Below are 26,255 nucleotides of genomic sequence, written 5' to 3'. Positions count from 1 at the left end.
TCTGGGTGCGTCACCCAAACTGAACACAGACAGTGCAACACGATGCAGTGGGAATGCCCTTACAAGCGTGACATGTGTTTGTGTTTTCAGAGAGAGGTTGCACAGGGCAGAAAGAGAAGAACTGTCAGAAAACTCCATACAGGGGGTTACGTGTGATCTCCCAAAGCACCAGGAACTGCCTTACAGGTGCCCTGGGCACCACTGTCAGCCGTTACTGCTCAGATGACAAGTGCTACGAAACATGCCAGGAAGAGAGATGAGAAGACAATATTAAGCCCTATCCACGCACTTGGCAGGAGTACGAGACACCAAAAGCCACTGGACCTCTTCATCCAAATTTATTTATTAGTAAGGTAACAACATGTTGAAAATTATTACAAGTCTTTACTAATCCTCCTTCCATTGCCATCTCAAGTTTGACTGACCTGTCAGACTTTCACAGAAAATATCAGTGTTTAGGTGCAGAATTAAAATAAAAGCTTAGAGAATAATTAGCAACAGGAAGTAACGGTCTAACCACCACGGTAACAAATCAGCACGACATCTGCTGAGGGCTCTAGGGTCACTCCCAGTCAGGCTGCTCTAGTCTCAAGCTGCAGCAAGTAACAGAGAGATAATGTAATGTAGCTTACGTACTTTGGTTACAAAGCAGCAAGCACAAAAGCATTTAGGATTTCATAACTGCACAGGAACTATACCGTATTTTAATCAAACAAACAGATTGATGTCTTACCTCATGCCTAGATTTAGACTTTCTAGGCTCAAGTCCATCTCTGGCAATGGACAACAAGCAAAATACCTAATACATCAAAAGATTTCAAAATTTAGAGCCCAAAATATATTAAGAAACACTTTTATTGAAGCTTTAGTTAATGCAAGCCTCTTTTTGTTACTGTAATTTCAGTGCTCCTTTCCCTCAATTTCTTTTTTAACCACAATACTCAAAAAATTCCTCTGAAGGGCTTACACAGTTTCCACCACTTGGCTCTTTGCAACTCCATGATTGTAGCTTAGCCAAGAAAATAAGTGGCACACAAAACAGCAATAAATTACAGCACAGCTATCCCATTTAAACTACTTTTTAAAAAAAAAATAATAATACATAGATGCACATTGTAAACAGGTGCCTTAAAAACATGCTTCTGAGCATCTGATACCAGGATGTTTTTCCCCCCAGGGTGTCTGTCCTCCTGCCTGCAATGGGACACACCGGACCCAGCAGCACCGAGGAGGACATCGGCTCCTCCAGCTTCAGGTGCAGGTTTCCCCACTGAACACAGGCCCTACAGGTAGCACTGCCCTCCAAACAGGAACAGGTCAGGCTTTAGTGCGAAAATGCTGCAAGACGTCCAATGAACTCCAACATACACAATTTTGAGTCTAAGAATGCTTACTTCAAGACTTACTTTGGAATCAAGGCAACAAGGATCAAAGGCAGCCCCTTCCTTTGCTTGCAAAGCCTGATCTAATACTGGTTTGTCACCCTAATTAACACTTGCACTTTTTTTTCCTACAACTATTTAATGCAATTGAGGGGAAAAAAACCCTACTTCCAAAAGGTCTTGATCTTACATTAATGCTCCTGAAGCACTCAATCTAGGAGTAATCCTATGAAAACCATCGTTATAGCAATTGTCACTGAGCTCAGCTAGAAAAAGTCATTTAGTGAATTGCCAAAAGACATGATTCACGGTAATCATGCAGAATAAAGCAGGGCATACTACATGGAGAGCACACGCACACACGCGCGCACACACACGTATTTACAACTGCACTACTCTCTGGAATACTGTTTGTTTCAAAGACAGGGTGAAGCAAGCACAATATCCCTAGAGAGCAGCACAGCTTAGTCAAAGTCACGGTTTGTAAGAACCAGCGGAGCAACCAGAGTCCACACGTACAGCACGATGCCAATCCAGCTGGAAGATATCTTCACCCAAACAGACGGCCATTTGCTGGTCATTGTCTCATAAGAAGAATCCGGACTGTGAAAGAAGGGGGGGAGGGGGAAAAAGAGATAAGTTGCAATTTTTGCTTCGGTATGACATATTTTGTGTAGTAAGCCACTCTTCAACACTGTTTTCACAGTAGATCACTTCAGCTCCACACCTCAAAGGACATCTCTACCCTCCTCCTTCCCATCAGTGCACAACAATCTGTACAAGAACACCATCCGAAAGTTGGTGTCACAGCAAGGTGGAAAGCAACAGCAGCCCCAAAAAATATTTAGTAAGAGAAGCTGTCAAGAAGCAGAAAAAATTACAAGGAATCTCTAAGCAAATCTGTGGAAATGCAGGAACTGGACAGCACTTACACAAATAATGCATTTCACCTTGCCAAAAGACACCACCTAGAATTAATAATCTTGATGTCATACTGAGCTTAGCAGGGCCACAAATCAAATCCACAGCAGGATTATCTATTAAGAGTTACTTTTGAAGGGAACACTTCTCTGGTGTTGCTGTTTTGATACAAAATATCCTTTAACAAATTATTACAGACCATAATTTTTTTTTTTTTTTTTAAATTCTGAAGAACATCTGCTCAGGCTGTTAACATAGTAACAATTCACACACAGGAGGACTATTCTATTGTGAGAATTTCTTTCCGGGAGCAGACAGCCCAATTTCCTTCCACCAGACCCTGGCTGTCACAGAATGAGTGAGGTTGGAAGGGACCTGGTGAAGGTCATCTGGTCCAACGCTCCTGCTCAAGCAGTGACACCTAAAGCCAACTTAACCAGGACTACGCTGAGATGGTTTTTGAATACCTCCAAGGATGGAGACTCCACAACCTCCCTGGGCAACCTGTGCCAGTGCTCAGTCACCCTTCCAATGAAAAGCTATTTCCTGATGTTCTGAGGGAACCCCCCATGTTTCGGTTTGTGCCCACTGCCTCTGGTCCTGTCACTGGGCACCACTGAAAAGACCCTAGCTCCATCCTCTTTGCGCCCTCCCTTCAGGTATTTATATACATTGATATGATCTCCCTGAGGCTGACCAGCCCCAGCTCCCTCAGCCTTTCCTGGTATAACAGATGCTCCAGTCCCTTTGCCGGACTCTCTCCAGTTATGTCCAAGTCTCTCTTGCATTGGGGAGCCCAGGACTGGACCCAACACTCCAGATGTGGTGTCACCAGTGCTGAGTAGATGGGATGGATCACCTCTCCCTGAACCTGCCGATGTAACACTTCCTATCTCTCCTTTTTGCAGCTCTCTGTACCAGACATGGGCCTGGTATTTACTTATTTTTATCTGTTATGGAATTTTAGACTCTATCCTGTTCACTTCAGCAGGACGTATTTCAGCAGTCTAGTGAATCATGAGAATTATCCTAGAAATTATGATAGGCACTTGTGAACAAGGCTGGCTATGCCAATTTCCAATTCATTTAATACAGATCAAACAGTATACTACCCTTGAGAAGTTCTGTCAGACCTACATTCCTCACAGCACACAACTTATGCCTCCCTGTCCAGCAAAAGATAGCATCTTGTATGCTCCTTATTAATACAATATATTATCAAACATAAATACCTGTACCAGTTGGTAAGTGTCATCATGATATACAGTGAAGCCAGGAAAAGCATGAAATGAAAGAAGGAGTAGCTGTAAGTAACTCCATCCCTCTCGTTATCTATGGCGCGGTGAACATCATCTCCATCGTCAAGGGAGCCGTCACTCCTGGGCATTCCGTCCTCTATCAGTGTTGATTCATCACTGGTCAGCATCAGCTTGTTAACTTGGCTGTTGTTGGATGTGCGGATGCTGCATTGGACAGGAAAGGACACAGTACAGTTACCCAAATAAATGCAACTTAGTATCTGAAAATGAGAAGTAATACAAGTTAATAGGTATTTTTAAAGGAATCTTACCTTGAATAGAGAACACACAGCAAAAACAAAACCAGTCCTACAATTCCTTGGGCATCCCACCACTGAACTACCTGGCCTTGGGTTGGAATGGTAGTGCTGTTGTAACCAATGATGCTCAGCAAACTCGGGTTACAGCGCCTGTCTATGGGGGGAAATTACATTGGAACTCACATAAAACAAGAACAGAACAAATATTTAATAGCACACTTCCACACTGAATGCACAGGAATAGAAAGGAACTTTGTGACCGTGACAGTCTTAAAGTAAAAAAGCTTTGAATCTAATTTTAGCCTACAGTCTCTCTAAAGCAGGCAAGTGACAGTGTGGCATAAAAATCTGTCTCTTTGCAGAGATAAAAGGATTTTAAACTTATATAAGATCTGCATCAACTGCTTCACTGTTCCATCTCATATAATTAGATGCAACAAAATAAAAGTGCTCTGCATATTAAGCTTTAGAAATTCTACCGCCAGAAAGTAAGTTTGACAAACATAATACTCTGTAGAGATGGGGTACCAGAGTTCTCTCAGAGTTGGAAAAGAATGCTACAAAGTCAGCGTCATATTATCAACAGCTCCCAACCCACAGCATCCACAGGTAACACAGATGAAACAGCCGAAAGTAGTGGACAAGCTTATTTCCCCATAATTAGTGCAGGAATTAGATACCATTCTCATCTATGCTGTTATACAGAAGCACAGATGATTATCCATAATTAAGATAAAAGCATCAGAGACCAAATTAAAAACACCAAAAATCAATATTTAGCAGTTTATTTTAATCACCAGAATTTATGGATTTATTGATTTATTTATTTAGAGATGCTCGGCTGTTTTCAGACACAAGACACACTGAAAACATTAATGATTTTTAAAAATCCTCAATTCCGAAAAATGCAATCATTAGCATCTCAGTAACCAGGTAAGAACTTGACACTTGGTAGGAGATGAACCTTCCAGACACCTTAGAAGAATTGTAGTAATCTGCAAAATCTCATCTTTCGAATAGTGCAATCCTACAGATAATTGGTAGAAAGTTTTCCACATGATAAGCACAGGAGCAAGTGAAAAACATGTTATCTTCAGAAGAACTATTTCTTCAGTATTAGTACAGAAAGCTGGGGTGGGGGGAGAGAACATAAACTAATGAGTCCTACCTATAACTTGCCTGCATTACAGTATCCCATTCTAACACTGCCTCGCAGAAAGGTGAAGATAATGGAAATCAACTCTCGCCTCAGAGTTAAACCAGTGCTTTTGGAAAGAAAGCCCCTGAGATGTCTGACACTACCACCCAGACGGAACTGGTAAGGAGGAGACTTCAGTACAGACAGATTGCAACGAGGGCCCAGACCCTTCTCCTGGAGAACAGGCAAGAGTTAAAAGGCTGCACAGTATCATTGGGGCTGAGATGGAGATAGATAAGTGGTTTGGGAACCATGCTCCTGGGGCGGACAGCACAGAGAATGAGGCACCTTGGACCCTGATGACCCACAGAACCAGGAGTCTGCTTCAGTCCCCACCCTCCAGCGTTAAAACCAAAACCAAATGTGAAGCTTTAACAGCTTTTGACACCCACGAGCAAGGTCCGCAAGAAGCACACGGGTGGATACCACAAAAAGAACCAAGTGTTTGTAGTGGGTGACTGTTAAAGGGCACCAAGGCGCCCATCTGCTGTCCTGACAGGGATCACAAGAGGTGTGCTGCCTTCCAGGAGCTAAGGAATGAGCAGAGGACTGTTTCCTCATACAAATGTTGGATGTGCCAACCAGGTACGAGGCACTGCTGGACTTGCTACTCACAAACCAAGAAAACCTGCTCTGTAACATCTCGGTTAGTGATAGCCTTGGCTGCAGTGATCACAATATTGTGGAGTTAGTACTAAGACAAAGGTTTTAGATTTTAGAAGAGCAAACTTCAGCTCACTCAGAGCTCAGCTGTGAGGGATTCCATGGGAAGCCTCAATGGAGAATACAGGATTGCAGGGAGTTTTTAAAGAATGCTCTCCTGGAAGCAGAAAAACAGTTAATCCCCTTTAAAGGTAAGGGAAGTAGGTGGAGCAAGAGACCCCCCCTTGGCTTAACTGTGAGCTTCTAAGTCTGCTCAAAACCAAAAGAGAAGCATACCAGAGGTGGAAAAGTGGCTGAATACCCATTAAGAACTACAAGGGCATTGCCAGGGCACGCAGAGATGCATCTAGAAAATCAAAAGCTCAGCTTGAACTGAAATTGGCCAATTGGTCAAAAAACTACAAGAAAGGGTTCTTCAGGTACATAAGCAACAAGCAGAAAGAAAACAGTGGCCCACTGTTAAACAGGAGAGTGAATTAGTCACCAACAACACTGGAAGGGCAAAGGTTCTCAACACTTTCTTCACCTCTGTCTTTACCAGCCCTGCTGGGGCCCAGGCCTTGGGAACAGCAATCCAGGTTGATGCAAACACAGACCCACCGTCAGTGAAGGAAGAGTTGGTATGTGAACTATGTGAAGCTTGACCCCTACAAATCGATGGGCCCTGACAATACCCACCCGAGAGCGTTAAGAGCACTGTCTGATGTTGTGAGGCCGCTCTCCATAATCTTTCAGAAGTCAGGGAGATCAGGGGACGTGCCAGAAGACTGGAAGAAGGCTAATGTCACCCCCATCTCAAGAAGGGCTTAAAGGAGGATCCAGGAAATTACAGGCCCATCAGTCTCACTTCAGTCCGTGGAAAAGTTATGGAATGAATCCTCCTGGGGACCATTCACAAGTCAAATGAAGCATGTGACTAGGACAAGCCAGCATGGATTCACCAAGGGAAAACCATGCTTGACAAACCTGATCGCCTTCTATGACAAAGTAACCTGCTCAGTTTATGTGGGGTGACCAGTGGACATCGTCTACCTGGATTTCTCCAAGGCTTTCAGCACAGTTCCCCACAGCCTCCTGCTGCAGAAACTGATGTGTTACGGTCCAGACAAGTGGTCTGTGTGGTGGGTGGGGAACTGGCTGAACTGTCTGACAGGCCACATCTAGAGGGTGGTGGTAAATAGCTCCTTTTCAAACTGGCAACCTGTCCACAGGTGGGGTCCCCAGTGATCAATATTGAGCCCAATGCTGTTTAATGTCTTCATAACTGACCTGGAAAATGGGATCAAGTGATGAAGGTTGATAATGACACCAAACTGAGAAGCGGACACTTTGGAAGGGAGAGCTGCCCTGCAGGAAGAGCTAGACAGTCTGGAAGAGTGGGCTAACTTATGAAGTTCAACAAGGACAAGTGTAAGGTCCTGCACCTGGGAAAACATAATCCAGACGTGCAGCACAAGCTGGGATCTACCTGGCTGGGGAGCAGCTCTGTGGAAAGGGACCCGGGGGTCCTAGCGGACAAGCAGCTCAACATGAATGAACAGTGTGCTGCTGCAGCAACGAAAGCCAACAGCGTGCTGGGTTGCATCAACAAGGGCATCACCAGCACAGATAAAGAAGTCATTATCCCACTCTACTCAGCACTTGTCAGGCCACATCTGGAACGCTGTGTTCAGTTTTAGTCCCCGCTAGACAAAAAAGATGTGAACAGGTGGGAGAGGGTCCAGCGAAGGGCGACAAAGATGATCGAATGACTGGGAAGCCAGCCAGATGAGGAAAGGCTGAGAGAACTGGGTTTGTTCAGCCTTGAGAAAAGAAGGCTTAAGAGAGACCTTATCACCACGTTCCAGTATTTAAAGGGTGACTACAAAGAAGACAGACTCCCTTTTTACAATGAGTCACATGAAAAAGACAAAGGGTAATGGGTACAAGTTACTCCTAGAGACATTCTGATGACGCAAGAGGAAAATTTTTCACAATGAGAACAATCTCCCCAGGGAAGTAGTGGATTCCCCATCATTGGACACTTTTAAGATTCAGCTGGAGAAGGTCCTGGGCCATCTTGTCTAGACTGTGCTTTTGCCAGGAAAGGTTGATCTGACTGATCCTTGAGGTCCCTTCCAACTTGGTATTCTACGTATTTACTGCTGAACTGGTTACCCAAAAAGCCACGTATCGCTACTACACTTACCTGGTTCATTGGTCATAGCTGACCAAGTCAAATACATTGTGTAAACTGTGATCACAGAAGACTGCAGCAAACCAGATCTTGGCTGAGATTCCTATAGAAGAAGTCATGAAATAGCAAAGTTAGGAAATTAAACGATCTCAGGCATGATCATATTACAGGTTTCTGGGACTGATAATACAGAAAAAACAAAAGATAATGGAATTAAAACTATACCTGAATCCTTGGCAGAATCGACATTACAGAAGCACCGATACACAGCAGCATATTAATACTGATGAACGTCTTGTTTTCAGAACAACCTTCTGGATGAGTGTAATAAACATAAAACAAGACGATAGCCACTAGAGACAGCAGATAATTGATAGCTGTAGCTGACAGCAGAGCTGTGAAAAGAGACAAAAACAGAGTTAAACTCGTTAACAAGGGAGAGTATTAAAATTGAAATAATATTGCATGATTATCAGGTTTTGGATATGGTATACAATGACGGAATTAGAGAGCAGCTCTGAGCGCTGAAACATAAAGGAAATCAGTTCCTCTCAATAAATACCCTGTTAAAAAAAAAGAACACAATAAATGGGAAGCCTGAAGCCATACTTGATTCTCCAGTTCTGTAACAGCAACCAAGAGCAAGCATGAGGGAATACAATTATACTACATACACTTTGGTTAAAACCTTAAAAAAAGAAACTAAGGGATTACTTCTCCAGTAGAAAGAAAAACAAAATCTTATGTCCAAATTCCATCTTATTAAAAACACTAAAGAGTGAGGTGGCCATTGCATGAGGACAGGCTGTGCTGTCTTTTGAAACACCTAAATTATCACATCTGAAACACTTTATTAAAATTAACGTATCGTTTCTCCTGTGAGATCACTTGTACTCTCCTTCACCATCTCAGCCTTTGACTCAGCATATACCTTCAAAGAATGATCGACTGGCAGACAGGAAGAAAAAACAATTATTTGAGATGCCTATGCTCAACATGAAGCAGAAGCAGGCTACTTCATTTTTAATCAGCGTTGAGGTGTAACAAAGCCTGTGGCTGAAAAAAAAAAAAAAAAAAAAAAAAAAAGAAAAAACCCAAAAACCTACAACTGCCACTGCTGTGCTACCATAAACTGATGCCCTGCTCCCAGGCATTAGATCTTACTACTCAGAGGCTGCTGCCCCCCTCCCTTATTTAACTTGACATCAAAAGGACAGCAACACAATGGAGCTGAACTACACCATCTGAGAATACGATACTTATGCACAAAGCAGCCCTTCTGCACTCTGGTAAAACCTATTACTCACTGAATAACATATTTAACATAATGCACAATGAAATTTAGAGCTTGTTTGTAGTACAGTCCTTTACCTGCATACCAGCATCTTGAGTTTCCTTCCTCCATTTTCTCAACCCAAGATTCATTCCAAGAGTGGGCAAAGTCAATAAGCAAGACCAGCTGAATAAGAATAAAGCAGAATGCTCCAGCCATACCTACGTAAAACCACACTAGAAAAGAAATAAAACAAACCCAGTTCAGAACCACAGATAATTTACAGCCGTGTCTTAATGTTCCTAAACACTGAAGAGTTACACAGCTACAATAAAAATGTAAAACATCAGCATGCATTTAGTTTTGTTTTAAAACCGTTATGATTGCACCACGATACAGTGGAAGATAATATTCCCTTACCAGTTGTAAATGGTCCCTCTGGTATGAAGAAAGCTCCAACACTAATTGCAAGTGCTGTCGCAAATTTAAAGAACCAGAATCTAAGAGAAATTTAAAAAAAAAGTCAGGCAACTGCTGAAGTCTGATCTAGTTCACAAAAACTCAAAAGTACATAAAACGCACATCCTTAAGAGTTCTTTGGTAAATCACTCATTCTTAACTTGCTTCTTTTGAAGTAGGATAAAAAAATCTTATTTTATCTGCCCAAGATTTTTATTCTCCAGAAAGCTACGCTTAAACTGTGCTAGACTGACACAGAGTTTGATGCATTTCCCAGAGATATCTCATTGACGTATTACATCTGAAGCTATGGTGGAATATAATTGTGAGGGGTTTGGGGTTTTTTTTTAAAAGGTTTTTAACTAGAGCAGTGAGATTACTAAACTGCCTGCGTATCAGAAAAAAGGGGTTAAAAAAATACCTAACTGTTCTTCATATCAAAACCAAAAAAAGGTAGAAGATCTGACTGGTGCCTACAATGACAGAAAACGTAATGCTGGAGTTCACTACTAGTCTCGATTAATTTCCTACAAGAGAGAGAGATGTACCAAAGCCTGCGTTCTTCCCACCTAACTTCACACTCTTTAGGCCTACATCTCATAAGGTTTTATCACAACAACAAAAGCAAAGGATTTATCCTTCACAGAAAAGACACAACCAAATTCTAAGTCCCTGTTCCAGTGCAGTACAATTGGATTCTTTCCCCCAGTAAAAAATACACACTCATGGCCAAACAAAACAGATCAGATGTTTCCTAGAAAGGAGATAAGGAAATATCTTCCATCTCTTCCATCTCCATCCATCCATTCTCCAAACTCACCCAAATACAGACTATGTACAAATATACCCTGCATACGGAACTTTAAATAAAGAGTTATGCCAAAACTACAAGAAAGTGAAGATTGTTTTTTCTGATCAGACAGCCAGCCAGCTCCAAATATAGACACAGTACCATCTACATGTACTTCAAAACTGAATATAGCACAAAGACATGTACCACACCCCTGCAATGTCAAACACTTGCACAGTTTTCAAGTTTTCTGTCCCTTCCCTTTCTTTCCGCTATACTTCGAGCAAGTTTAATCTCTCCTTCTGGCTGTTAGAATTGGGTGGTGGTGACCAGAGGAATAAATTCTAATGGCGTGGAGAGGAACTATGTGAGATTACAGAAGGGCAGAATTCACTGGGATACAGAGAAGTGACTAAACTCAGTTTGAAAGCTTGTCCTGGTTTGAGGTAAAACAGAACCAATTTTCTGATTTGTAATTTTACTTTTTAGCTGGGCCTCTTCTAACTGACTAAAGTCTGAAATTAACAGCATATTGTTCAGAAACTCTTCACTCCCAGAGTGATAAGACCTGATTATACCAAGGAACGGTATGCACAGAGGCTCTTGCTCATACTTATTGCTATAACAACCAAGGTCAGCTCGCTTCGCTGTTTGCCCCGTTAGAGGGTCGGAAGCGGAGAAGCGTAGAGAGGTCCCACCTGCAGGGAGGAGCGGATAGGACAGGTGACCCAAAACTGACCAACAGGGTATTCCATCCCATATGCATCACGCTCAGTATAAAAGCTGAGGGACCAAAGGGGCAAGGCTGCTTTGGCTCGCTCTTTCTTCAATGGCCGACGTCTGAGGAGGACCCTGTCTGTTCGTCTGCCTTTGATCCCGAACCAAGCATTCCTGACTCTAGGTCCGGAATTCAGCTCCTGTCCGTCACTGACTCCAGTCTGGGACTTTCCCTGTGTCTGCTGGTGATGCGATCATCATCCTGGGAGCTGGATCCCATCATCCTGGGACCAGGTCGCTACACACTGGGCAAACGAGCAGCGAGTGGGCGTTCCCTGGGTGTCACCTGCAGAACCACCCGGGAGCACCATGACAAGGGTGTACTTCCTGGGCTGAAGAAAAGGGCAGCCAAACAGGGAGTGACACACCAGTCCAATCGCAGCAGTCTGCACAGCAGTTCGTGCAGGATAGAGTTGAAAGACTGCCAACCCAGCCAGGTAGCAATGGTAACTACTCGCAAGAAGACTGTGGCATCCATGAGATCCACAACCACCAGGTTATGATGCAGCCTCTCAGACAGAACTCTTGTGGGAACACAGACATCAGGCTGTAGGGTGTGCCCTGCTCTCATGCAGGTGTCGGATGGCAGCGACATAGAGGATCTCCTCCGATTAGTCATGGAGCTCAGGGAGGAGGTAAGTAGGTTGAGGAACATCAGGGAATGCAAGAGGGAGATAGATTCTTGGAATAAAATCCTGCATCCCACGACAGAAACCCAGCAGGCAGACAGAACCCCTGCAACAGAGAACTCCCTATCCGCTGGCACCTCAACTGAAGGTGGTAACCTGGAGGACAGGGGACAATGGCAGGAAGTTCCTGCACGGCGCAGGCGCCGCACTCGAGACAGCCCGGCGACTAGACAGTAAATTATCCATGAGCCAACAATGTGCCCTTGTTGCCAAAAAGGCCAATGGAATCCTGGGCTGCATAGGGAAGAGCGTGGCCAGTAGGTCGAAGGAGGTCATTCTCCCCCTCTACTCTGCACTGGTGAGGCCGCAACTGGAATACTACATCCAGTTTTGGGGTCCCCAGTTCAAGAGGGACAGGGAACTACTGGAGCAGGTCCAGCGTAGGGCAACGAAGATGATCGAGGGACTGGAGCATCTCCCTTATGAGGAAAGGCTGAGAGAGCTGGGACTCTTTAGCCTGGAGAAGAGAAGGCTGAGGGGAGACCTTATTATGGCATACAAGTATCTAAAGGGTGGGTTGAAGGAGGATGGTGCCAGACTCTTTTCATTGGTTCCCAGTGACAGGACAAGGGGCAACAGGCACAAGTTAGAACATAGGAAGTTCTGTTCAAATACACGGAAAAACTTCTTTACAGTGAGGGTGACAGAGCACCGGAACCGGCTGCCCAGGGAGGTTGTGGAGTCCCCTTCTCTGGAGACTTTCAAGACCCGCCTGGATGCAGTCCTGAGTAATGTGCTCTAGGCAATCCTGCTTTAGCAGGGGAGTTGGACTAGATGATCTCTAGAGGTCCCTTCCAACTCTGAAGTTTCTGTGATTCTGTGACTACCCCATCTTCCCAGGTGCTATTATTTAACAGGTACAGTGCTCTGCAGAGGAACCTGGATGATGACGAGCACAATAGTTCTACCTTGGAGGCGTCAGCGAGGTCTAGCCAGACCTCCCCCCACATTAAAACCTCTATGGTAAAGAAGAAAAAACGGGTCCTTGTCACAGGTGACTCCCTACTGAAGGGAGCAGAAGGCCCAATATGCAGACCGGACCCGGTACAGAGGGAGGTCTGCTGCCTCCCTAGAGCCCAGGTCAAGGACATGAAAAGGATGCTTCCTTCCCTGGTACGGCCCTCAGACTACTACCCACTTTTGCTCTTTCAGGTAGGCAGCAACAAGGTAAAAAGTCCAAGGGCAATGAAGAATGATTTCAAGACCCTGGGACACCTGGTCAAGGGATCAGGATCACAAGTTGTGTTCTCATCCATCCCCCCAGTTGCGGGGAATGACGAGGGGGTAAATAGGAGGAGCCAGCAGATCCATGCCTGGCTTCAAGCCTGGTGCTATCGGCAGGGCTTTGGGTTCTTTGATCACGGCCTGATCTACAAAACACCTGGCCTGCTGGTAACCACTGGGAACACCTTGACTGCCAGGGGAAAAAGGGTTCTAGGACAAGAGTTAACAGGGCTCATTGAGAGGGCTTTAAACTAGATTTGAAGGGGGGTGGGGATGGTACTGGGCTTGCTGGTGAGATGCCAGGGCGTAGTTGCTCAGCGCTCGTGGGCCAGTGTGCCAGTATTTCTGAAAGCCAGAAGGCACACCACATCTCAAGGGTCAAAACTACACACACGACTCCCTCTCTGAAATGCTTATACACCGATGCACGCAGCATGGGGAATAAGCAGGAAGAGCTGGAGATCTGTGTGCGGTTGCAGGGCCACGACCTCATTGCAATTACTGAGACATGGTGGGACAGCTCACATGACGGGAATGCTGTCATGGATGGCTACGTCCTTTTCAGGAAAGACAGACCTGCGAGGTGTGGTGGTGGAATTGCCCTCTATGTGAGAGAGCATTTGGAATGCATCGAGCTCTCACTAGGGGCAGATGAAGAGAGGGTCGAGACCTTACGGGTGAGGATTAAGGGACAGGCAAATATAAGGGACACTGTTGTGGGTGTTTATTACAGGCCACCTGATCAGGATGGGGAAGCTGATGAGTCTTTCTACAGACAGCTGAAGGCAGCCTCGCAATCGCAGACCTTGGTTCTCATGGGGGACTTCAACCACCCCAATATCTGCTGGGAAGACCACACAGCCAGGCATGTACAGTCCAGGAGGCTCCTCCAGTGCATTGATGATGACTTCTTGACACAGGTGGTGCAGGAGCCAACAAGGAGAGGAGCACTCCTGGACCTGATACTGACAAACACAGAGGGACTGGTGGAGGACATTAAGGTTGGGGGCACCCTAGGTTGTAGTGATCATGAAATGATAGAGTTCAGGATCACGGGTACCACACAGAAAATATCAAGAAGTAAAATTACAACCTTGGATTTCAGGAGGGCTAACTTCGACCTCTTCAAGAGACTGCTTGGAGAGATCCCGTGGGCTAGGGCTCTGGAAAGCAAAGGGGCTCAAGAAAGCTGGTTGATAATCAAAGACCACTTCCTCCAAGCTCAGGATCGGTGCATCCCTAAGAGAAAGAAATCGGCCAAGGGACGCGGGAGACCTGCACGGTTGAGCAGGGAGCTTCTGAAAAAGCACAAGCGGAAGAAGTATGTCTACAATAAGTGGAAGAAGGGACTGACCCCTTGGGAGGATTACAAGAATGCTGCCAGAGCGTGCAGGGATGAAACAAGGAAAGCCAAGGCCACCCTGGAATTAAACCTGGCCAGGGATGTCAAGCTCAACAGGAACGGCTTCTACAAGTATACTGGAAGCAAAAGGAAGACCAGAGAAGTTGTGGGCCCACTGCTGAATGAAACAGGAGCCATGGTGACAGAGGATGCGGAGAAGGCAGAGTTACTGAATGCCTTCTTTTCTTCGGTCTTTACTGCTCAGCCCAGCCCTCAGGAGTCCCAGGCACTGGGGAAAGTAACAGGGAAAGAAGACGACTTCCCTTGGGTTGAGGAGGATCAAGTGAGTGATCAACTAGATATTCACAAGTCCATGGTCCCTGATGGGATGCACCCAAGAGTGCTGAGGGAGCTGGTGGAAGTCATTGCTGGGCCACTCTCCATCATCTTTGAAAGGTCCTGGAGAACAGGCGAGGTGCCTGAGGACTGGTGGAAGCCAGTGTCACTCCAGTCTTCAAAAAAGGCAAGAAGGAGGAGCCGGGGAACTAAAGGCCGGTCAGCCTCACCTCCATCCCTGGAAAGATGATGGAACAGCTCATTCTGGGCGTCATCTCAAGGCATGTGGAGGAAAAGAAAGCTATCAGAAGTACTCAACATGGATTCACCAAGGGCAAATCATGTCTGACTAATCTGATAGCCTTCTATGATGGAATGACTGGATGGATAGATGAGGGGAGGGCGGTAGATGTGGTCTACCTTGACTTAAGCAAGGCATTTGACATGGTCTCCCACAGCATCCTCATAGGGAAGCTTAGGAAGAGTGGGCTTGATGAACGGACAGTAAGGTGGATAGATAACTGGTTGAAAGACAGAGCTCAGAGGGTCGTGATTAGGGGCAGAGTCTAGTTGGAGGTCAGTGACGAGTGGTGTTCCCCAGGGGTCAGTACTGGGTCCAGTCCTGTCCAATATATTCATCAATGACCTGAATGAAGGGATAGAGTGCACCCTCAGCAAGTTCACTGATGACACAAAGCTGGGGGGGGGTGGCTGACACACCGGAAGGCTGTGCCACCATACAGAGAGACCTGGACAGGCTGCAGAGCTGGACAAAGAGAAACCTTATGAAGTTCAACAAGGGCAAGTGTAGGGTGCTGCACCTGGGGAGGAACAACCCCATGCACCAGTACAGGTTGGGGGCTGACCTGCTGGAGAGCAGCTCAGTGGAAAGAGACCTGGGAGTCCTGGTGGACAACAGGATGACCATGAGCCAGCAATGTGCCCTTGTGGCCAAGAAGGCCAATGGCATCCTGGGGTGCATCAAGAAGAGTGTGGCCAGCAGGTCAAGGGAGGTCATCCTCCCCCTCTACTCTGCCTTGGTGAGGCCGCACCTGGAGTACTGTGTTCAGTTCTGGGCTCCCCGGCTCAAGAAGGACAGGGAACTGCTAGAGAGGGTGCAGCAGAGAGCTACCAAGATGATTAGGGGACTGGAACACCTCTCTTATGAAGAAAGGCTGAGGGATTTGGGTCTCTTCAGTCTGGAAAAAAGACGGCTGAGGGGGCATCTTATCAATGCTTACAAATACTTAAAGGGTGGGTGTTAGGAGGATGGGGCCAGGCTCTTTTCAGTGGTGCCCAGTGACGGGACAAGAGGTAACGGGCACAAACTTGAACATAGGAAGTTCCACCTAAACATGAGGAGGAACTTCTTTACCCTGAGGGTGGCAGAGCACTGGCACAGGCTGCCCAGAGAGGTGGTGGAGTCTCTGTCTCTGGAGACATTCAAAACCCGCCCAGAGGTGTTCCTGTGCAACCTGTTCTGGCAGGGGGGTTGGACTAGATGATCTCCAGAAGTCCCTTCCAACCCTATGATTCTATGATACGGTTTTGTATATATTGTATACTTTTTTCTCTTTAATTTTTATTATTCTATTATTATTTACTATTTTCTTATTTATTATTATTTTCATTAAAGTAGTTTAGTTCTTCTTCTAAACTCATAAATCTCCTTATCTCTTCCTCTCCTCTCTGAGGAGAGAGGGGGGGGAAGGCCATGTGTCATTCTGATTGCCCAATCCGGTCAAAACCACGACAAAGCTGAACTAACTTACAACATTTACGGTGTAATACATATCCCACTAAAATTAGTTTTGGAATCCACATGCGGAATTATTTTTTTTTTACGTCAATGTCATTCTCCATTGTAGAAATAAGAACAGATTCAAGTTTGTATAAACTTGACCTCTAATTCCAGAACTTTGCATTCTGTGCAAGCCAGCAACAATCCCGTGAATACACTGTAACTGATTTTTTTCTATTACCCTTAACCTGAGGCAAGAAACCATTCTGACTGCTGTTACAGAAGAAAAGAAGGTGAACATTGGCACTGGACCACATTATTGGGCTTAACTTGTATGCAAGTATGAAAAAGGAAAACCTAATATTCTGAGTATTTCAAGCCAGTGACAGAAAGACTACATTGCAAAGTACTACTGAAGATCACGATTTCAAAAATCATAAAACCATGGTTTTCATAAAGCTACCTGTAATGAATACTACTATTGAAGCAACTAGTTATTACAGAAGTGTTGGAAGTAACTTTATTAATTATTCCACCAGTAACAATTAACAAGTGTCATTTTTCCTTTTATCCTAGCGCTGATGCTAGATTGTCTGAGAAGAGAGAACTGCTATGGGTTTCATAAATAGCACCCAAATTTGTAGAGCACAACTCCAGGTAAGGGTATCAAGAAGATCCCAAACACTTAAGATGCGGTTTTAGGTAGAGATACCACGTCATGTAAAAGGGGCCTTTTATTGTAAAAAACACGAAGTGTTGACATAGAATGTACCCAAACCATTTTCCTCCTGCTTGTAACAAGTATGCTCTCCTCAGCAAAGCAGGGCAGGGGGAAAGGCCGAACTGAGTTACTGCTGCTAACGCATCTTAATACTGTACCCAGCCTCATAGTCTTTAGACAGAAACAAACAAAAGAGTAAACAAAGCAATATTCTGCTCAGTCTCAATTATCTTCTTTTCCCCTACAGAAATAATCTGAAATTTTTCCTCATTTTATGCTAGAAATGTTTAATCTTATTATACTGAACATAAAATAAAAATGCCTTCTTAATTTTTATGGCTTAGCTGTTAATAGCTTCCATTAAATATAATCACCTTGAAGAAGTAGTAGTCTAAGCAATCACTGTGACCATCAACACTAGCAGACAGCACAAATGGGTTTATGCTTTCTAGTGCCATGCCTTAGTATAAAAATTTCCATCTCCCTCGTTCAAGAAGCTACATTACATGTAGGCTGAGCCTGTATGAAAAATACCACTTGTGTCAACCTGCAAGCTGAAATTCCACTATTATCTTCCATCTGATAATGCTAACTATAATAAAATACAAAAGAAATGTATTGTGAAGCTCAGGAAATAAATACGTAACTCACTCTTCTTTATGCAGAACAGAAGAGTGAAGAAGAGCCAGCAGAGGGGAGGAGATATGTTAGATATCTCTGTGTGTGTGTATAGACACCTATATATCACTGTTACCATCTTTAAAATAAAACTGTTCAGCAAAGAGCAAGCGCTTAAAAACATCAAAGTCAGGAGGAACGTAATTCCTAGAGGACAGATCTGGCTTTTTAATCTATTTGATGAAAACATCTCAGTGGAATGAAACTTAGCACCATTATTTATGTCTGAATTTTGTCATCTTTGGACAAAAGCAGAACCTCTAATCTTGGGAAACCTCTGAACAGATTATCCACTGACATAATTCAGGCTCTGAAAAATGACAGCCATGTGTATCTTTTCCTCTTACAAAAATTAATCTGCCATGTCTAAAACTCTAATGTCTTTGAATACCCTCTACTGCAACAACACTCCTCTAGCCACTATCAAATTCTCTGTATGTGGAACAGTAAATTTGACCAGTGTGCTCAGCCACAGGCTTTATTTTCACAGTAGCTGTATCTCATACCCACACACCACCCATCTCAGTTCTCATTTCTGTATCTTACCCATTGTGCACTGCTGCTCTTGGGTCGTTGCTGCTTTTCACTTTGATCATCAATAAGGAGAAGAGAAGGAAGAACATGGCCATACCAAAGCACACACGGTACACAGCTTTGTAACCAACTAGTACATCGCAATTCACGTGGCCGTGCACACCAGGAATAGTTGTTCCCATTCCTCCATCACAAAATCCAGGAATCTGTGATAAATACAAGATACTTCAGTGATCTATAAATCACATATTTCTGTGAGTAAATATGCATTAGCAATTTATTAATATATAACTCATTAATATTGTAACTTTACGCAAACTATTAACATTGCTAGAAAATATGACACTGAAGAGCTGTACTATTAGTTACAGTCTAAACAGAATATTCAACACATTCAAGGAAAAAAATCCCTCATAGGCAAATTCTAAACAAAACCAAAAATATATCTTATTAACAGCAGCGAGGTCGGGGTTTTTGTTATTAGTTTCAGAATTTCTCAAAGAAATGCAGTTTTCACTTGTTGATCTGAATCCAGGGATAAATAAAAGATCTGGGACTTGGTAAACTTGACTTGACAGTTAGTATCAAGTTCATGACATAGCTAGGAGAAGGCAGCCTGTTTACATTTCTTTAAAGCAGAGACAGCCTCCCTAAAAAAAGTAACATCACAATCAATTAGAAGTATCTGTAACTTCCATATGAAACAGCTGAGAGTATCCTTTCCAGTCAATACCAGGACATCAGTAACACCTTTTTGAAATCAAATCATACTCCCGAAGGCTGTAATTTTCCTTCCTAGGTGACTAGCATGGCGCGATCTGAGGAAATAATAATGGTTACTATGCTACACTGAAATAAACATTTACAGATGAATCACTTAGGGGGACAAAAATCAAAAGCATACCTAACAGATGTTACTATTTACTAGAAAAAAAAAATTAAAGACTGCAAAAAGAAGCCTAACAGAACCAAAGCACATGCAACCCAAGTTCAGTGAACCTGTAAGCTCTCCTCTATTATAGTGTATGTGATTTTACATACACCATCATATCTTCATATAATAAACTGTAAAATCCTGCAAGCACTTCCTATTATTCTTAGTGAAAAATATGCTACTATCATTAGTGAAAAATATTTTTGTTATGCATTTGCAGACTTTAAAATAGAATTTTAACTAGTACAGTACAATGAAACTATAAGATATCTTAGATTGTGGTTATTTTTCATTCTTTTATTAACAGCAATCAAAATTAATCAAGTGCCACAAATAAAAGCATCTCAATATAACTTAAAACTCAACATATATAAATTATATTTTCTTGTTTGACACAATATTTTATTTTTTCTGCTCTGAGATATTAAAGAAGGGGTGTGACTTTATTCCTGAATACTGCTTTTCATCTATGCAGTGACTATCTCACGAGTTCTTTGCTTTTTTGTTCTACAATCAAATTAATGGTGACTGTGAAGCACAGGTGACAGCAAAATTATGTATTTCCAAAAAAAACCCATGCTTTCAAGGTGTTGTTTACAATTATCTGTGACATTTGTTCTACCAACATGTTAGCAAAGAAGTAATCTGACCTTCTTCAGCTGCTCTTCCATGCCCGGTATTAACATCACACAGGCAACGCTCACACCAAGAAGTAGAAAGAATGCATAAATCAGCCGCGTTATGGTGGAGTTGTTTCCACTGGGGCAGCATCGGCAGAGCAGGCACGGGGCACTTCCACACAAGCACGGTATCTGACAGAAAGACAAAACACAAAACAAGTTCTTTAAAGAGTCTTCCATTACTAGATTTCAGTATTTAACCAGGCTGCCTAGATCATCAGAAGTTATGATGGAAAATGATTCTCCCGTGCATCTCATCACTAGTGTAGACTAAGTCACTCCAACATGTTACAGAGCCCCCTAATGATCTTGGCAGCGCTTCCTAACATACCATCATACAGTGGAATTAGTGCAATGTGAAAAGTAATCATTTATCCATTCAGAAGAAATAAAGGCTGGATTCAGGCTTATTTGTTCTCCTGAATTTTATTTAATTTCAGCTAAGTAAGATGCAAGGATTGCTTTTAGTTAGCAACTATATCCTCCCTTCCACAGCTGCAGAGATTAAACAAATACACCACAGAAACAAAATTTGAGTGCCACTAGGATCTAGGTACACTTTCAGCATCTGACAGAGTAGGGCCACAACTGTCACTGGGGCCATCAACATTACTGGAGCACAAACAACAGGTAAAATAGCCTAAAACTTATGTTGCAAATTTTTGCATATTTAGCAACTACTCATGTATCACATAATTCTCTGTCAGACAGCAAAATTAACTTATGAAATGACAAAGTTACGAACCACAATAACAAAGCAAACACACAGTACACATATCATCACTACCAAATACCAACGGCAAAAGTGGATAGGAACACTGTACAGCTGTAACACTATGAGGGAAAAAATTAGGACAATTCAACACTTAAATTCAACTCTTAAAACTGAAAATTGTGGGAAGAAGGAAAGGGAGCAGATAGTGCCATTTCATCAGGGGAGAAGATTAAAAAAAACAAAACAAAACACACACACACAAAAAAAACCCAGACACACAACAAAAAAACCACCACAAACGAACTTCATCCTGTTGCAATTTTCTGACACTTGCTGAATGACAATTCAGGAAGGAGAAGAAGGGTAAGATTCCGCAAGTAAAGTTAAACCAAAAGAGGAAAGGTACAATCAAAATGTTTGAGGGTTGGGATTTTTTTTTTTCTGTTTACAAATAAATTATTCTGCCTAGAGGACCATATCCTAGAGAGCAGTTAACAGCTAAGTTTTGGAGGCCACATATTTTTCAGGTAAAGTAAAGTTACCAAGTGAGCACTGCCTTATCTGAGCTACAAGAGACTGTGCAACTAGTGACAAAGACACAGAATGGTGGTAAAACCCAGCTTTTTCCCAGCACATATGCAGGGACACCTCCACCATGTGACAAAAGCTGTAAATGTCAATCACCACGTCAAAGACACCACATAAGAACATAACCAGTTACATGGCCACATGACCAATGCCATGACAATCATCCAGTAGGACTGCCATGTGTCAGAGTGAGTTGTTACAAGTTTAGTCATATGACAAACAAAAATGACAGCAGTCTGACTGGACAGGGAAGGCCCCAGGGCTGGCAGGGAAGAGCGGACAGACTGCCACTGTGCCCTCGGCAGCCTCCTGAGGACCCCTCAGGAAAAGGCTCAGATTATCAGTTCTTACACGTTCAACCAGACCCACATGCTGAACCCACAAACAGGGTCTTTTAAATAATTTCCTTGTATTCTTTTTGTAAGTGTGTTCCTTTCCAAGAATGGAGGAGCCAAGAATTTTCATTCCGCTATGCTACAGAATCATTTTAAATTAGCAAACTTCACCATTAAACTTGTCTTGCTAAAAAACTGAATCTAGGTAGATTCTCATTATAACTATTTCAGTATGTAAAAGATAATATATTGCCCTTTTTTACCTCCTCCTCCACTCAGTATCATTATAGCACAAAGGCTATGAAGGTGTTGATTCCAGGAGAGGTTTCATCTCGATATAGGACAGACTTTTTTTACAGTGAAAACAATCAGCCACTGGAACAGTCTCCGAGGATGTGGTAGAGTCCCCACCACTGGAGGTTTTCAAGATGCTAAATCATCTCATCTAGGCTCCCCTTCCCATGAAAGGTTGGTCCTTCGAGGCTGTTCTATGACTGCAACCAACTATATTAGGGACATCTATGCTTGGTAAGCAGGAAACGTAAAGTAAATATTGGCTTAGAATGCATTAGGATTTTACAGTACTAATGTATTGCAGTATTTCCTCCACTCACACAAATAACCTTCCTAGTGAAGAATATGAAAAAAAAATTACTTTCTCAAACTAATTCTATCTGCCTTAATATTTTTAAAGATACTTTTGAATAAAAGGTTGAATTGGGCTGAGTAGAACATAAGCCTAAGCTCATTTGCAGCAAGGACTGTCCGGCATAAAGTCATCAGGGTTAAATTGTTTTTTAAATACCTAAGTAATTCAAGCAGCTTCCTCCTGAGTGTGTCAAGGGGAACAGAGAGGAATGCATTTTTCTACAGACAGGGGAGGCTTCTGCCACTTTATTTCAGTGGCTGAATGACTGTCTTCCCCTCGATGGGAAACAATGTGCCTCAAACAAAGCAATATACCTCATTTAAGTGTCTGAGCTCCACCACCAGCTTTTAAAACATTTTGCTCCCAAACTGCTCATCTTTACAAGCCGTGATCATGCACGTCTCTGAACAAGACACCTACTGATACTGTTTACGCAAGTCAGGCACTTCTACAAGGAATCACATTACAGTCCAACTCCCTCCTTTTATCCAGGCAGAACAAAATATGTAACATTCCAATAAAATAATACTATTGTACTATTGTTCTAACAAGTAACAGAATTCAAAAAGAACAGAGAGCAAAGAACATCTGACCTATGGAATTAAGTTTATCAGCAGAAGAGTCCAGGACAGTTTGTGTCACTTACTTTCTTCCTAAATTCAGAGTATGTCTCCCGCAAAAAAATACTACAGTACAAAGACTAAGATACTACAACACAATCAAAGCTTAATAGTAAATCCCCAGGTGCAGCCCAGCTTAGTCAGAGATGCAGACAAAGAGCTACTCTACAACTACTTTTGAGCTTGCTTTCTTAAGGAAGTTTGGACAACAATTACTAAGTCATGACCACATAAACCTATAGCCATCCAGTAACATTTGGACCTGACAACCAACTCACATCCCTGCACATTTTTGAGAAAAATAAGCAGCTCAGTGGTGTTCACTGAGGCCAAATACGAAAAGATGACCCACACACCTATTTTGGGAGCACCCATCTGGGCAGACAAGTCAATTCATGCCTGCTAAACTAGTCACTTCAATCTCTAGGACAGTGTAAATTGCCGGAAGAACACATAACAAGATGAATATTGCAGGAGAGAGGAGGAGAGAGAAGACTCCACAAAAGCGCTGACTGAAAGTCAACTGCCCCTGATGCACACCAAACAAATTTTTAATATCAAACATAATCTTCTTACTGGGGTAATGACTAAGTTATTATACACTGGATTAAGTATTTGCAAAAACACTAAGCCCCTCACTGGGCCTAGTCAGGTTTTAGCTACATCATCCCTATTCATATGCTTAAAGGAAACGATTCAATCAAGATCTTTGCCTTTATAGTGAATATTCAAGTGAGAGAAGCAGCAGCTCTGCTATTTCAGAGAACAGTGCAATAGAGGCAAGACCCAGCAGAGTGACAACAGCACTGCCTGACCAATCTAGGTTGCCAGGATCAGAAGGCTTCTGGTGAGATGACAGTGCTCTTAAGGCCTTCCCCTCATCTCTAACAGGCTCATCTTTACTCTTAAAAAACGCTAAACTGAAACACTGCCGAATGAGCCCACAGTAGGGCAGACCTACAACCAGCAGTAACACCACGCAAAAAAATCGAGAAGAAATAAAGGTATGAGGCAAGGTCAGGTAACCCGGGCAGCTCTGCATGGCACAACACACAGCCTTTCAGAGAAGCTACACAGCTGAAACAATTCTGGCAGCAGTGTCTTCCCAGACAAAAGAGGAGCAGTTTTCCTGGCGGTGCCACAGTCAGCACTGCCACAAGCATTGCTACATATGGTTCCCCTGCTACCTCACCCTCACAGCTTGCTTCTCTTTCAGAGCCACAAATGCTGTGTATCCTGACATCTCCTTGGAGAGCAGCGCAGATTTATCCTATAGGAACTATGCTAGAGGCTTTAAGTGCTGACTAGCTATGGTTTTATAAGTGGAAAGAAAATAAACACTTAAAAGCCACCTGGGGGAAGGAGGGGGGAAAAAAAAACCACCAAGAAAACCCACCACACAGAAAATCCCCCTGATTTGTTTGGGCACTTTAAAGGAAGGGATGGGTGTATGAAGGTTAGTTACCCACAGTAAATCTGACTTAAACAAGATTACATGCTCATGTAAATAATTTTATCTAAAAAATCATTAGCTGAATTTCTCTGTACAGAAACACTCAAACCAAGAGCAAGTATAGAGGGATTCTTCATGCACTACAAACACCAGCCACTTATGAGAAAGGCTGTTTATGCACTTGAAAATCCAGTACGTATTAACTCAAGTATTTGAGTTAAAACCTATAGTTATACTGTCACTTAATATTTGACAATAATTAAAAATGTTAACGTTAACTATATTCAGCTAGTAATTAAAGCCTAACTGGCTGATCCATTAAGTAGTGTTTAAAATGTTAACTAAAGCAAAATGAAAACTGACAGTACTTTGTTAACAGGATATCATCGGTGTTCTAGTCGCTTATTTATATGCGTATTGGCCTGGAAGCTTCGCTCATACAAATTTACCAATTCTAGGATCATTTCATAGAGTTTGTATGAGAGATTCAGGAGTTAAGTATTATCTAATTAAATATCAATCTGTACAATCAATCAAGGGGAACCAAAGTTCATATATATTAATAGCACAGAAAATAGGAGCTTGGATCAATATGAGGCTTTGTTAGACCACTAAGTTGTGTGCGTGAACTGTTTAAATATAGGTAATTTCATTTAATCCGAGCACAGTACAATATTTTTGCTACGGAAAATTCAGATTTTCACAATCCCACTGACATTTTAAGCCAAATGTCTAAAGAGTCACAATCCAGCTGATTGTGTCTATTTACATAAGGACTAGATTTGGAAAAACGTATCACTTAACCTTAAAACAGCAATGCCTCAACTGAGGACTGCTATGCAGGATCTCTTCTCACTTCTGTGTTTTTATACATAGTGCTAACAGTTTTAAAAACACCTCAAACTATTGTTTCCCATTAAGAAAAGTCACCTGACGATGGTGACACACCACCGCAGACTACTGTGCAGCGCGAAAACGATGCCTCGATAAGACAAAGATGCTACAAAGGGTGGAGCTGCTCAAGACAAACCCGTAAGAAAGAGAAATTAAATACAGTCATTACAATCAGGGAAACGCGTGAATTTTACTTCTCCCGAAAGAAACGCCGAACTTTCTAAGCATTTAATTAGATTTTTGACACCTTCACAGATTTGGGGAGGAGGAGGAATTTCACTGTAACGCCTCCGCCCCCAGTAACGCGCATTAAGCAGCGACTAGCGGCGCGACAGGCCGGCCTGCCTAAATAAGTACCGAAGCTCCCCATCGCCCCAGCGAGACGGCTTCGGCGGATCCCTGGGGATCCCCGGAGAAGCCCAGGGCGGGGGGGAGAACACGAACGACACCCACCGGGGGGGCGCGCCTCAGGGCCCACCTCCTCCAGGCCGGCCTCAACGGCGCGGGGGCGGCAGCCGCTGGGGGCGGCAGCCGCTCGGGGCGGAGAAAGCCTGTGTGCGAGCGGGGAGGGGGCCTGCAGCCTCCCCGCGCTTGAGGAGGCGGGAAGGCAGCGCCAGAGACGGTCCCGCCCCGGCAGGACAAAGGCCCCGGCAGGCAACGGGCGAGGCCCGGCGATGGGGGGGGACAGCACCGGCCGCCGCCCCCGGGCCTGCGACAGGCAAGGAGGGGCAGGGAACCACCGCGCCCGCCCGCCCCCGCCTTACCCAGCTCGCCATGGAGCAGAGGCCCAGGACGCCGCCCATGTTCGCGGCGGGCTCCGGCTCCCGCTTCGGCTCCTCAAAGATGGAAGCGCGGCAGCCTCTCGGCGAGGTTGTTTACTGCTCCCGACGGCGCTTCCGGCTGCTGTTAACGGCAGCGGCTAACG

General features: G+C 43.6%; 1 protein-coding gene across 1 annotated transcript; it reads right to left on the bottom strand.

Moving 5' to 3' along the window:
• Positions 1-319: 319 nt before the first annotated feature.
• On the bottom strand, positions 320-26,255 carry SERINC1 (serine incorporator 1). Its single transcript, XM_063329696.1, has 10 exons — positions 26,095-26,255; positions 20,047-20,208; positions 18,475-18,668; positions 9,592-9,671; positions 9,270-9,407; positions 8,124-8,293; positions 7,911-8,001; positions 3,874-4,015; positions 3,536-3,766; positions 320-1,985 (listed from the first exon to the last, which is right to left on the bottom strand). Exons 1-10 carry the CDS (start codon positions 26,131-26,133, stop codon positions 1,847-1,849), a joined length of 1,386 nt encoding a protein of 461 aa, XP_063185766.1. The 5' UTR covers positions 26,134-26,255; the 3' UTR covers positions 320-1,846.

Source organism: Chroicocephalus ridibundus, chromosome 3 (assembly GCF_963924245.1).
Source record: "Chroicocephalus ridibundus chromosome 3, bChrRid1.1, whole genome shotgun sequence".
Taxonomy (NCBI): Eukaryota; Metazoa; Chordata; class Aves; order Charadriiformes; family Laridae; genus Chroicocephalus; species Chroicocephalus ridibundus.
The sequence above is the reverse complement of the archived record's forward strand: the minus strand, read 5'-3'. Positions and strand labels throughout refer to the sequence as shown.